Raw genomic sequence first — 14,443 nt, 5'->3', positions numbered from 1 at the left:
CTCATCCGTCTCGGTCTTGATTCCTGAAATAAGAATATATTCAAAGCAACAGTTAAACGCGACTAAATTGGAAGACAGGCACGTGAAAGGTTTAACAGCAAGTCTACCGTGGAAAAACAGGTCCTCAGATGCAGGGTGGCCTTTTGGCTCAAGCTACACTTGGCGACTTTCCACATTGGTGGTTTCAAATGGCAGCGAGAGGAAACAGCTGGAATACAATATCGCCAGCCATAAATCCTGTTGTATAATGCACACTCCTACCAACTGTCCCAGTTTGTGATGCTTTTCACCAGAGGATACCAAAGAAACAAGAGATGCAAACGATGAAATGCTGTGATTCCAGCTTGCTGTGGTCTGAGCTCGCTGTGCACGCTGCTCCAGGCAGAAACGTTTACATTCTCACAAAACAAGAATTTCCTCTTGGCAGTGAGGGAATCGCCAAGGTTTCAGTTCAGCCAGATATGATGTTTGTCTCCATTGAAACCCTGCTTTTGTGATTTGGTTGCAGTGTGATATCGTCAGATAACCCAGACGTCTAGCAGCTCGCTCATTTAAAGCTGTTCTTCAGAAAAACATCAGTAAAATGCCTTCTAGTTTACTACAGAGAGGGCTTTGATGGTAGAGGACCATGTCGTCGGATGATTTGTTTTAGGGGAGTCCAATGGACCAAATGAATAAGGTGCCAAGGATTTATTCCAGAAAGCCTTTGAAGTGAGTGACCGCTGCATCTCAACCGCGGTCCACAGTCTGAATTGTGGCTGCATGTGTGTGGATATATTTATCGCAGCACTATTTTTAGAACAGAGGGGTTTGTGCTGAAGTGCATTATCCTTGAGGAAAAAACCTTGCAACAGCACAACTGAGGCTTGAAGCGAGGCTCCACATCAACTCACACATGGACTATGAGCCTGTTTTCTCCCTTTTAATTAAAGATGTTTACGCCCCAAAGAATAGTCAAATCTAACACGCTTCCCTTTGTGGAATTAATTAAACCTTTTCCAGTTTTTTTAATCCCATCTCTTTGATTAGTCAAACTTCCATTTGTGGCATCCACAAATGACTTTCTGACCCTTGGATTTGTTCTTCGGTATATGTTTCCATTACATAAAGCCGGGACTAAGTCGGGCGTGTGTAATTGAGTATGGGGTTAAATGTGCAGACCTTGGCTGTGTTTTTATCCCCTCTGACCCAGGCCATTAGCACACATCTGCTGAACCAAAGCTTTAGAAGAAGAAAAAAAGCAGGGCTGTCATGGTGGCAGAGGGGAATTCTTCAGATGCCCCTCCCTGTGCATTCCGGGCTATTTTAAGTAGGCCCCAGAAGTCAGTGTTTTATGATAAGCTGTGGGGTGTAGCTGACATGCTTGCCATATTATTCCCTTTATGACTCAGGAAGCAACGGCTATGTCCCCACCATCCAACCTTTTAGGCATGTGAATCATTAGAGTCCATCATCAAGTATGTCCAATCAACATGGCTTATGGCGCCCTGTTGCTGTCAGTTATCTCAAGTAGTGGATAGCTTTGAAAATTGACAAGGATAGTATTTTTTTATACAGAGTCATTAGGCAGCACTGTTTCCATATCGAAACTAAATTATCAGCACGTGGTTGTTAACGCCACTGACGAATAATTTAGTGAAAAGAGTGTTTCATGACCAGTAGACACGGATTTCAAGTTTAACTTTGATAACACGGGCTTCTCGACGTGCATTGCTTTGTGAGGAAGAGCGAAGGAAGAGTTGTGTCAGACGAGACTCTCCACTCCGGATGAATAAATGATCAGCACGCAACAACCATCAAAGAGGGATTGTGCGCTTCAAAGGGAATAAGGGCATCAACCAGGTCCTACAGTGAGGAATGAATCCTGTTTATTTGCTAACTCACACAAAGACACAAAGTTTTTCGTTGCGTCTGCGCTGATCGTCCCCTGCTGAGCCAAACGCCCCTCCTCGATCTCTGTCTGTTTCGGTGGCAAGATCAGCTACAAAATACCAAAACATCTTCCACACGCTCTCTTTAACAGTACATCAAATTATGTTGTAGCCGCACACAAAATAACAAATTGCTCGTGCTGCAGCTGTGAAACACAAAAATTTGTGTTTCGTGAAGTAGACATGGTGGGACAAGGCCTGTATTTGGTGTTCCCCAGAGTTTTTTTTAGAATCCTCCAAAATCACCATGCGGTCTTGCACTAGGTTTGCAAAATGCGTCAATAATGCTGGAGCCGGAAAAACCACCATGTCAATCGAATGACCATTGCTCAACTGATAAGGAACTTGGGGATGTTAGGGTTTTTTTGGGATCAGAGCCCTGGGATAGCTGCCCACTATGGCGGGCTGATTATTCATCTTATAAAACATAAGTACATGTAATGAAGAAGATTTATAAAGGCATACTCCTTAAGGAAAATTTGAACAAACTTTGGATGATTCTTTTAAAATGTAGGTGATACTGTATCAATTATCACTTTTACTTCGTGCACCTGTTCCATATAATTTGGGTCAAACACAATTGGGGCAAAAGAAACATATGGTGTTTGTTGCTTTTCATATCCTCTTTTAACCTCTGTCTTTTCTCTTTTGTCTTCCCTTGGTTTTTTCCCCTTCTGCCCTCAGCTCTTCGTTGTTCCTGCTGTCTCAAACCTCTGTTTCTGTTAGAGTGGGGGATGTCTGTTTTCTAACACCTCCCAGCCTGCTTATCTATTCGGTCTGTATTGCAGTGGATTGGTATTTCCAACCCCATTTGTTATTGTGCCGTCAAACCCCCTGATATCACGCCACAATCAGTTATGGATATAAGGGTGTGTGTGTGTGTGTGTGTGTGTGTGTGAAACCAGGCCTGGGTGTCCATATGGGTGGCTGCGGAAAACTTGCATGTGTTGGATTTGTGCCTGCAACAGTGCTCGTGTGTCAGAATGCATTATGGCTCCGTGCATGAATATATCCGATGACAGCGCTATCCCTCCATGTTGAATTGTTCATTTGTAGGGCTGCAGTCATTCCTTCCAACCGTTTGGATGCGCAGAAACAAGACTCTTTGTTTTTGTGACTGTGCACTGTTCTGTTTCATTCACTTTGTTGTATTTGGAGTCAGTGGGTTATGTTTTCATCTTACAGTGCTGGTGTTCCGTCATTGAGTTCTATCTGTGGTGCCATGATTGTCTTTAGTACAACAAAGGCCCAAACTTCTGAAAGAAAAGAATTCTCTGAAAGATAAGACCTCTCCTTTGTGGGACAAGATTAAGGTGGTTCCCTCAGGGTATTGACTCAAGAAACTAAATCCAACAGATTTGATTGTAACAGATATACTCTCTAGTCACCCAATCAGCTACTCAAATTGTTCCATATCAGTGTGTCATTATGGTCTTTTGTTCATGATGACACGCTTTTGCTGTATGCCAAATCATCAATGTCAGACCTCGGCGAATAAATACGTCTTGTATTTGACTCTAAATTTGAGGCATGCCTGTTGGTGCTGCTCACCCAGCTTGTTGGGGTCTGGGTGTCTTTAATGACATGGTGCCCCCTCCCCACCCTTCTCTTCCCTCCCTTACCAACTCGGAAGATCTGTACAACTGCGACCAACACTGGACATGGAGGACTATGATGTTCGCTCGGCCGCCAGCATCCTGGCTTCAGTGAAAGAGCAGGAGGCGCGTTTTGAGCAGCTGACCCGAGCCCTTGAGGAGGAGCGACGCAACGTCACCCTGCAGCTAGATCGTGCCAACATGCCTCCCAACCCCACCGCCAGCCAACCGCTGGCATGGCAGCAGGTGGTGATGCAGGTAAATGACGCCAGCATGCTGGCCAACCACCCCTTGTCTTTTTCAACAACCAACATGGTAGGTCAACTACCATGTGTTTGCCTCCGTGCCTACCTCAGTGAAGTCAAACTCGCCTCTCCCGCTCCCTCCTTCCATCTGAGCAAGTTCATTCCATCATCACGTTTGCTCACGGTCATCGCTTTTCACCACTGGTGGAATCTCTCTGTTCACATTCCCTGTGATTTGGGACACACTTGTTCCCATTGTCTGGACCCCACTGTCCTGGATGCTGTGCAATAATCTTCTCTGTGGTGACTCATCTTTAAAAGGCAGCTGATGAGATTCAACCTCTCATTCATTCTTCCTTCACCTCCCTTCCCTCTACGCCACTGTCTGCCATCCAATCCCATCTCCTTTCGCCCACTGGTCTTTGATACCATCTTGTGGTGCTTCTGATTGGATGTGGCCTTTCGCTCCACTTTGGCAAATGTGTGTGGGATATTAGAATCCTGGCCAGGGCCCCTGTCAATGCTGGCTGACTCTGCAGGAGCAGGACATATGAGATGTGGAAATGAAACAGCTGTAATCTCCTTAAAAATGTCAACAGGCACAACAAACCTCTGATTTACGAATTTCAAACTGTTAGCTACTGAGGGAAAATGTTACAGTTAACGCCTTAGTAGCTCGAGGACAGGGAATGAGCTTCTTATTATTCAGGCTCTCTTCAGCCTTTGGAGAGCTGACTGATGCCTTTGTTTCTGTTTTGCTGATATTCTCATAGCAGTCTCCTGATCAGTTCTGTTAAGAATCTGTACACATGTTCTACTAACGAGAATTTGAAAGCACAGTTTGGTGACGCATCACCTTTTATCACAGTAAAGGAGGGATTCTAATGTTTTATTGATATAGCAAGAGCTGGCTATATTTGCCTGCGGTTGTATTTGCCTGGTGTCAGTGTTCATTTTTAAAAGGGGCCTGCTGCCAACTTGGCCCCCTGAAGTGAAAATGAAGAGGATGCAGGAAAAGTATGGTAAGGTAAAGTACTTGTGTGTGTGCCTTTCTATAGTTATGAGAAACAATTTCGGTTCATAACCATCGTTTTGAGGACATTTTAGCTGCGCTCACATTCTCAAAGTGCTGTTTGAGGGTAAAGACCAAAGACTGTATACAGAATGGTTGTAGTCCCAGAGTTCAGAAAATGAAGCCCATGCGAAAGTGCCTGGAGCCTGTATTCTCTGGAATTATCAGCAGAGGGCGACTCACTGGTTGCCAAAAGCCTATGAGGAAATTACTGTACTTCTCACTTTATTTCTTCACGTCAGTGAACATTTTCCTGAGGATTTTATGACCTCAATCTGTATAGTTTCAAGTCTTCTTCAAAACGGCATGATGATCATTTTGTAAATTGTGGTCCATTTAGAGTAAAATGGACGATAAAGTACAATAGCGTGGATACAGCTTGACTGGCAGCTGGTCCGTCCAATCGGTGCATGATTGCAGGTGTAGGTGGGCGTGCAGTGGATGAGCTCTCAGTCATACCCAATACCAATTCTATGTCCGGTTGCAAAAAAACCTCCAACAAGGCTTCAAAACGGCAGTTCCCAAACCAACAGGTAACATCACGGTTGGTTGCCACGGGGTCAAGATTTGATTTTAGGGTTAGAATGAGGGTTAGGGATTAATGGGTTAGGGTAAGGGTTTGAGTTAGGCATTTAGTTGTGATGGTTCAGGTTAGGGTAAGGGTTTAAGGAAGGCATTATGTTAATGAATGTCATCACAAATGTGGAAAGATGAGTGTGTGTGTGAGTGTGTGTGTGTGTGTGTGTGTGTAAGAGAGACAAATACCCTCTTCATAAACTTGTCGATGATTTACTAGACAGTGTTTAACATGACAGGCGCTGAATTAAGCTGTCAATTAAACTATCACTCACAGATTAAACTGACAGATAAGTTTGTGTGTGTGTGTGTGTCGGTGTGTCCTGCACCGTAGACCCACTCCTTTCACATAATGTGGTGGTATGAGCGATGAGGAATGCATCAGGTTGTTCCCTTTCTCTCAATCTGTGCTTTGTTTCTCCACCCACACACTCACATACAGTCCCCACTGTGCGCGATGAATTAAAATGAAGCATGGATCGGTATCTTAAGGCTCAGATTTATAAACTCAGGTCCAGACTCGGTGAAGCTGGGGTGGCAAAAAAAATAAAAAAATTGGGCCCAAACAGATGAATGAAATCATGCGCTGGTATAGACACCTAATAAAAGTGAAAATCTACTGATCTAGTTAATGCTCTGCTACACAATGCTCACCCTGGAACAGATTGGGTCTAATAATCAGACTGTCTTCATCTTTTGAGATTAGATGCGGGTTGCTCTACACACATCAGCAGAGCAGTGCACAAAGATGCTCAATGCTGCCCAACCCCAGTTTGTAGATTTTAACACAGCAGGCTCTTCTGACCAGTACAAGCCCGGATGTCGAGGCCCTGGACAGCAGCCAAATGGCTTGAATAAATAATACAGCGCTGGTTTGACAGAGTTATGTGGATCTATAGCAGTCATTTCTCTCCTAAGATGTAAAGTCAAGAAGATTTGTAGCTTTTCTCAATGTGTAGTTTGGTGACAAATCTTTTGGCTAATGTTCTTGTGCACATAAAAACATTTGCATAATCGGGGAGAGTTTTTGGCTCGAGGGGTGGCACTTGTTTGGTCAGTCCATCACTCCGTCCAGACAGAAACTGTTGTGTGAATTGCTGTGAGTTGTGCACATATGCATGGTCTCAAGAGGATGATATCTACTGATTTTGATGACCCCTTGATTTCCCCTATACCACCACCAACACAAGGTTGTCCTTTTTCTGTTTTAATGAAATATCTTGACAACCATTGGATGGACCGCAATGAAATTTGGTGCCCAAGTTACAAATGACTGATTTAGATGATCCTCTGACTTTCCCTATTTCTAAGCTGGTATTGAAATTCATATTTGAGAGAAAATTGTACAGCATCGGCCGATGTTGAGTTCCTCTGCACCAGCCATAACATAATACTTTTTAAAAAGGTTCCTTAAAACAGTTGTGACCAAGGAATGTATTAGGATCAACACTAACTGCTAAATCTCAGAATGTCATTGTGAGCATTTTAGCACCCTGATTTTATCATTTAAATAAAAGCAATTTCATGGAATCATTGGCATGACTGTAGTGTTTTGGCATTGTTTAACCAAAAAGAAATATTCAGAGTGAAGTTGAAACTTCTAAAGTACAGTATTATTAGTTTTATTAGTTTTGTTGGCTAAACACTGTAACACACTGCTCAACATTTCCAAAGATCTGTTATTAATACAAGTCACCAAACAAAACTGTAAATGACTAAATGGGATTAAAGAATATTGTGATTCAACATGTTTACATATTATTTAATGATATTGGTTTTGACCCTGCATGAGGTCAACACAGGGTATAAAGAGGTAGATCACCACAAGATGCGTTAACCATAGTATTGGAACTATGGCTGTGGGAGAGGTCGTTGTAAACAACACTGGCCTACTTTCCAAGACCTTACTAATTGATTTCTGATCCTCATACACTTCAATGTAACATTTTATGGATTGCTGCCAAGGAAGAGAATTAGTGTTTATGCTGCTCTATGAGCAAAATCAGAACAACGCTGTTGGGCACTCCATTAGCTTTCCTGATGAAATTATCCGTAGAGATTCAGTGACCGTGGGCTCCTTACAATCCGCATACACGGACAGCCCCAACATGGGACCACTTACACGCCAAGATGGTACCGTCTTCATTTGATATTGCTTTTCCCCTTCCGGTAATTGATTTGTGCCCGAAGGAGTATTATCACCAAGGCTCTGAAAGGTCAAGTGGTCCGTGGTGACAGTCCAGTGTGTGGAGAAAGGCAGACAGTACTCAGACAACCATGTCTGTCTGGAGCTGAGGGAGAAGATGACCTCATTTCATATACACCAGACGCCTAATCTATCTACCCACGGCCTCCGCCTGGCTCATGCATAGTTCCCATCTCGTAGCGCATACAATCACCGAGCTTTGAAAAGCCAGTGCTCCACATGAAAGTTTGTCCGCTTCTCCGTAGGGCAAGTGGAAAAGAGATTTACCAGTTACAAGTCGTAAACAGAAAAATCGACACATTTTGTGCCGCTGACTCATTACAGGGCTAAATAGTCAGATAAATTAATGTTGAATTCGGAATACAGATTTTTAAACTGATGCAATTTCCCATTAGTTTAAAATACGTCCAACGCAGAAAGCCTTAAGTGACCAATCAGCAGTTGATCCAAGTATACCGCCGCCGTTTAGGCAGCGATGTCCTTTCTCACTCCACAGCCTGGCCCAACACCAGGGACGGCAACAAGAAGAAGAAAGGTCACAACTGAACCATATGAATGAAGGAACAAAGATTTGTGAACAGTATCTGTACACACACACACACACACACACACAGACACATATAGGCATTGTTCAGCCTCCTGATTATGTTTTATCGATCTCCGTCATTGTGGAAACGGGCGCACGTGCACTAGCTTCATTACCACTCCCACAATTATACACAAAAGGATGTGGAAACGCTCTCGCAGTACATGCGGCCATTTTGCGCGGCTATTTATAGCACCTGTACCACTAATTTATCACACAAACCATTCCCATGGCAATATCTCAATCATCCTTATTAAACGTCAGAAGGATGATCAGTGATTAATGTATGAGGCTCGTATTGAAATGACGCAAATTCAGGATCAAATGAAAAGGTCATTAACAGGGAAGGAATGGCTTGGATGTAAGTAAAAATGAAGCAAATTCATCACTCAGAAATAATTAAAAAGTTTATACATATATCGCTGAGTGACATTTTTACATATTACAAGGTAGACTGTGAAGGAATAACAGTGTTGCATTGGCAAACAGTCTAAACAAACAATGTTTTACTATAGCAAATCTAGTTTAATTCATGAATTAAATCATTTGCTGCATACAGTGACACAGTTTGGATTCTTTTAACCGTTTGTTCTTTTGAATTCTGCAATTGTAAACAAAATTGAAGGAGTATATTATATTATATTAAAAATATATTTTATATTTTCTTTGGCCTTAGATAGAGAAAGTGGACAGAGACAGGAAATGTTGGGGAGAGAGGAGGGGGATGACATGCAGTTTGACCCGCAGTCCAACCGAGGACTTGCCGCTCGGGGCAATTGTTCCCATGTGGTATGCACCTTTACTGCTATCTGGTTGCCCCAACTAGTCACTTGTTATACCTGGACAAACGGAAAGTGAAATTGAAATGATTGCCCAGCCCTGAAAGGAACCTCTGTGTACTTTGTGTGGATATCATAAAATACTGGTATTTGATATTCAGATGCTCTCTTCGGCGGGGGGCTAGCATTGCAGAGGAATATACCATCCCTTGTGCAAATGTTGTGGGAAGTTTTTCAAAGGGCCTGTGAGCTTTAAAGAGAGGGAACAGTGCGTCCTTTGATCTGTGCCTCTGTCTGTGGTGAAGATGTACAGGCTCCGGCCCTGCAGTGGCACCACAGTACTCCACCAACAATCGCTGCAGCCGCCCTCCACCCACTTTCATCCCCACAGCCCCCCCACCCCCCCCAGCCCTGTCGAGGCACAATGGACACAAAGGGCTGAGGGTGCTATAGCGACAGAAGATCTATCCCTCCACTGGCAGGGCTCGGGAGCTCCTGTACCCTCATAAATCACCTGCCTAACAATGAGCCTTAGATTTGCCCTCTGTCTTCCATCGTCTTGATTTCCTCGCCCTGCCATCAGGAGCCTTCTCACCTCCCATAATCACCCTCATTACCTTGGCGTGAAAGTGCCTCCTTTGTTTATTTTTGTATATTGCACCGTGGTCCTCCCACACTTATTTCCTATCCTATAGTTATATGTTGCAGCCTGCAGAAAAGTCATATTTAAATTCTATGATAACATTGCTGTTTCCATATGCAACAGCTAATCATATCTCATTTCGGTTTTAAGGTAACTTGGTTGGCCGGATGTGACGGTCTTGAGCTTCCAACTCATGTTTTTAAATCATCTTTCGAGACGGATGCAAATGAGACAAAATCATGCAAAGTATGTCTTGCTTCAAAACAACTTGCCCTCTGCGGACAGATAAAGTTGGAAGTTGAAGCAGCACTGTTGAAGCAGTAGTTTTCAGAAGTTCCTAGTGTTTTTCAATCCACAAGAGGCCAATATCTCGGCGTGACCTTGACGTTTTAACCATCATGAAGGGCTGCTGTTGTTTAGAAGGGTTTAGGATCTAAAGGCTCCTAAAAAGCGATGTGATTCATTTACACATCTAATAAGTGTATTTTACATTTGGGTCAATGTAAAATAGAGCGTGTGTGCTATTTATGCTCCGGATCATCTTTTATTCATCCCTTTTTCAACATTATTTGTCACGTCCGAGGTGATGACCCATGAATCACGCTGCGTACTGCTCAGAGAGGGAGGCAAGTTCTTCTTGTGTCTCAGCTCAGGGGCTGACGTGCAGGGACAAGAGTTTTTACTCAAGATCGGGATTGTGCATATTCATCTTGAGAGAGAGAGAGGTTTAAAGGGAAAGCAGCGGAAACATCTTTTGTACCGTGGGCTATTTATGTTCCCCCGAGGCGGCTCAAACCTTCATCCCTCAAACCAGCCCTGGCATTGGTGAACTTAATGCCTGTCCTAGTGCACCTCCCTGCCATTTGATCAGAATCCATTAATCCATTAGGCTCACTAAAAGCACCAAGAGTGGTAATCTGAAAACTACTTCCATCTCCTTTACCACACATCCTCACTTTGTGCTCGCATTGGTGAACGGACGAACTAGATATCTTTTTGAGGATGCTACCTCAGCCTGAGGGTTTCTGGAAGTCTACGTTTATACTTGAGGATGACCATGGGTTTGCCTGTTAAGCTCACAGACTAAATTGTGTTTAGCCCATGTGTTTGAAATAAAGCCCTTCTCCTTTACGGGACGCCAATGCCACCAGAGGAATGTGACCTCACCCAGTGTCCAGCGGGATATCCAAACAAGGCTGACCCCCTTCAACTAAGAAAAAAACAAACCAAATTGAAAACAGTTTTTTAGTGGGGGCTGGAGGTGTTCTTCAAAGCCTTGATTTAATTATCCTCATGAGTTTAACATACTGGTGCGACATTTTTACGACATGACTTACAAGCATGTAAATAGTCATCAAATCCGGACCAGAAGCGGCACGGGGCCTTGTTTTGGGAGGTTTGCAGGAGTAAATTTGCACTTTATTGGACAAAGACTTCAGATGCCGTAATGGCAAACGAGACTAAACCCTGTCTTTTCCATTTCACCCCAGTGTGTTCTTTGAGAAAGGCTAATGTGGATATTTAGGTCTATGCCTTTCACTATATTGCTGCTCAGCAAATGCATGCACTTGTGTAAACTTGCCTTGGGATCTAATTTGAACATAAAAATTAAAAAGTGGACTTTCGTTAAAGGCATTCACTTTTCATGGAAAGTGGTTCAAATTATACAAACAAATTAACTAAAGAAGTCTGGATGCCGATGAATAAACCTTGAAGGGAGACTCTGAAACTCTCTGGCGGTCCGTTACCTTGAATTAGACTAAAATCGACATTCTATTTAGTGCTAACAGAGGCATCCTTTTCGCCAGTAGATCATCTCCTACTATAACTCCTATTATTCTATAGCAAAAGGGGGGTGTATGTGCTGAAACAATCATATAGCTCTTTACCTAGGCCTGTCAGGAACGATATATGTCCCAGAAATTATTGCGATAAGCGTTATTATCGTCATTTTAAGACCCGTTTTTGATACTGAATGATGGGGGCTCGCGGTGAAGGCCTATTGAAGGCCTGTTTTTGCTGCTGAGAGAAAAGTTATCCAGAGTATAGACATTGTGTTTAAACCAGCGATTTGAAGACATGGTGCCTTCAGAAAAAATATTAAGAAAGCGATATTTTCTGACATCTTATCGACCAAACCGGTCATTGATTAATCATGCGACGAGAACAGATGAGAGGATAGAAGCAGCAATACTGTTGTTGGCTTGCATTCTTATGTCAACAAATTTATTGAGTCCATATTCATGTATCATACGATAAGTGACAGGCTCGGGTATACCATCAGATTATTGCAAGAAAGTCAGAGAGACATATCTATTGACGTTGCACTCTGGCTGACTATGAGTTCTGGCATTGCGTCTGGGTGAGACACGCTACAGTACATAACTGGGCAGACTGTAAAAAGTCCTGACATCACCAAGTCTGGAATTTTTTCTAACCTCGCTGTGCAGTGTCACAGAAGTTGCACTCACATACACTTGGCGTACAAATCATGTAATTTGTCTGAAGGTGAAGCCAGGCCGTGGGGGCCCTCATTACACGTTGGGGGTATTTGAAAAGGGGCGAAGTGGAAGGAGGGTGGGCTCGGAATGTGAACCGTCTCTCACGCGGCGTGTCGGAGAGTGATGGCTGAAGTGGTGGAATGTGTGAATGTCTTCTCCAAGGGCCTCATTCGAGCCGATCATTCTGTGCTGAATAAGGGCATATACTGTATAGCCAGCACATGTATATTCATGTATAGAAAAAAAATCAAGCATTGAACTTTTAACGTTTAAATCAATCACGATTACAAATGCCGCTGACCTCCAGCACTACAGGAGCCGGTTAAAACCTGCCAAGAAGCTGTAAACCTATGAGAAATGGAATTATTATGGTGTGTTCATCTAAAACTAAGGTGATGGGGGAGGTTTGCTGCACGTCTGCCTCAAACTGGTTCAGATTCTCTTGTTTGTGCTCCATTCGGTGTCCCAGTTACACATGGCAAGATGGAAAACTAGGAAAAGCCCTAATCCTGTTATAGTTGTATTTCAGTCTTGCTGTGCAGCTGCAGAAAGTAGTAAAACCTTTTTGATCTGAAGTGATGTCATTTAGACGGAACTTTATTTCCCCAAAGTGACGGGAAAATTGCCTTCTTTTGCAAGACAAAAGTCCCAAATAGATTGGACTCTAATCCTCCGCATCGCAGAGTGGCCATTTTTCGAAGGGGGAGAATAAAACATGATAGTACAAGTCATTAGATAAGGGCCCTTTTTGCCATAGCCGTGCCATTGTTAGAATCGACAGCAGTCCGCCTGCAGCAGAGCAGATCATCTCGCCCCTGTACACTCACACAAACACGTTTCATATTTGTTATCAGGCCCAAACATTGTCCGGCGATTGTTACAAAGTACTTCGAGCCGCAAAGTCAGTATTGTCCTTTAGAATGTCATTTTAAATGCATTCGTTTTTGCAGACCTGGTTGTGAGATATTTGGCTAAACTTACCTAGTGTAGCGTAGTGTTTCCCAAGAGATGTATTCTTGGCAGAGTGGAAAAGTTTTGACGTTCATGTCAACAATTAGATATCATTAGTCTCCTTTGAAACTGGAGATCACATTAAAAGTTTTTTGTCAAATACCATATATATATATTCCCGGGTTGCTTCTCTTTAAGTCAACATTATGTCTTTCTCTGTCCCTTCTCTCTGCATCTGGTCTCTGGAATTGAAGCGAAAAAAAACAACCCTGATTTGAACAGATGCAGCTTCACCGGAGGTGCCTGGCTGTCAATGCGGCCTTGTTGCCGCACATTAACCTTTTCTACCATCTGTTTCACACTCTCGTCCTGACAGCGCGAGTCTGACTTCGGGAGGTTTTGATTACAACTCCTGGATTATTAATACACCGTGTACATGCACTTTACAAGGCCCAGGCACAGGTTGACTAGGCTCGAGGGAATAGAGCGTTCGTCTGACAGCATCCTGGAATCGGCGCGCACTGTAGCGATAACTTGGGATGTTGAAGACATTACAGCAATGATTTTGCAATGAAGCATTTACTTTTTTTTTTTTGATATTTATTATATACCTTCTCTTGTCAAATTTTACTGGTCGGTTTACGAAAAGCAACCTTTTTCTAGTTACAACATGATTTCTGGAATTGGACTTTTTTAACAATATAAAACCATGAAATTGGTTGAAACATTCATAGATCATCTATGACCCCTTCACTTTAAATTTGGACATCCATCATTTTTAACATTGTATGGTTTTTGGTAGTAGAGAATTTCAGTCAAGAGAGACAACAAGAGGAGGAAGTGATATAAATGAGTCTATTTGCCACTTAGATGTCATCATTATTGAAAGGGGGCGAAGGCTGTGCCAAGTGTAGGGTCTAGACACTGGTTGGGAGGGGATGTAAAGAATGCAGAGGATCTGAATGAGATGATGAGCGGATTCGACCGGGGCACTGGATATGGAGACTGGAGGTGATTCGGGGAGGAGGATGGTCACAGCAAACCGTAAAGATATCTTCCGGATTGGAGTCATGCTCAGCTTCTGCGTGCAGTGACATCAAACTCGGGGGGGGGGGGGGGGGGGGGGGGGGGGGGGGGGGGAGAACACAAGTTTACCTTCATTGCTGTTCCTGCAAGTCACTCTCGTGGTGTTTTTTTGACGCCCGCTATGACACAAGGTTGAGGCAGGGCCCTTGTGCAATTTGCAAAGTGAGCGTAAAGCGCAAAACAACTTGTACTGATTCAAAACGATCAACCACAAATCCTGCCTCCAAATGTGAACTGAAAAAACGCTCCATAAAACAATAAACACAACATTA

The 14,443-nt window shown here is 43.3% G+C and overlaps 1 protein-coding gene across 15 annotated transcripts in view; it reads left to right on the top strand.

The window, feature by feature from the left end:
- arvcfb (ARVCF delta catenin family member b) overlaps window positions 1-14,443 on the top strand; it is a 215,336-nt gene that overhangs the window by 89,350 nt on the left and 111,543 nt on the right. For 13 of the 15 annotated variants that reach the window (XM_035639699.2, XM_047330951.1, XM_035639702.2 and 10 more), the window contains 2 exons: window positions 2,616-2,706; window positions 3,565-3,784. The exons of 1 other annotated variant lie outside the window; for it this stretch is intronic. In XM_035639699.2, coding sequence (XP_035495592.2) covers window positions 3,593-3,784 — 192 coding nt within the window. In that variant the 5' untranslated portion in view covers window positions 2,616-2,706; window positions 3,565-3,592. The remainder of the gene's footprint in view (window positions 1-2,615; window positions 2,707-3,564; window positions 3,785-14,443) is intronic. One more of the 15 variants, XM_035639698.2, reaches the window with a different exon arrangement.

The sequence above is a fragment of the Scophthalmus maximus genome, chromosome 3, assembly GCF_022379125.1.
Source record: "Scophthalmus maximus strain ysfricsl-2021 chromosome 3, ASM2237912v1, whole genome shotgun sequence".
Classification (NCBI taxonomy): Eukaryota; Metazoa; Chordata; class Actinopteri; order Pleuronectiformes; family Scophthalmidae; genus Scophthalmus; species Scophthalmus maximus.
The sequence above is the reverse complement of the archived record's forward strand: the minus strand, read 5'-3'. Positions and strand labels throughout refer to the sequence as shown.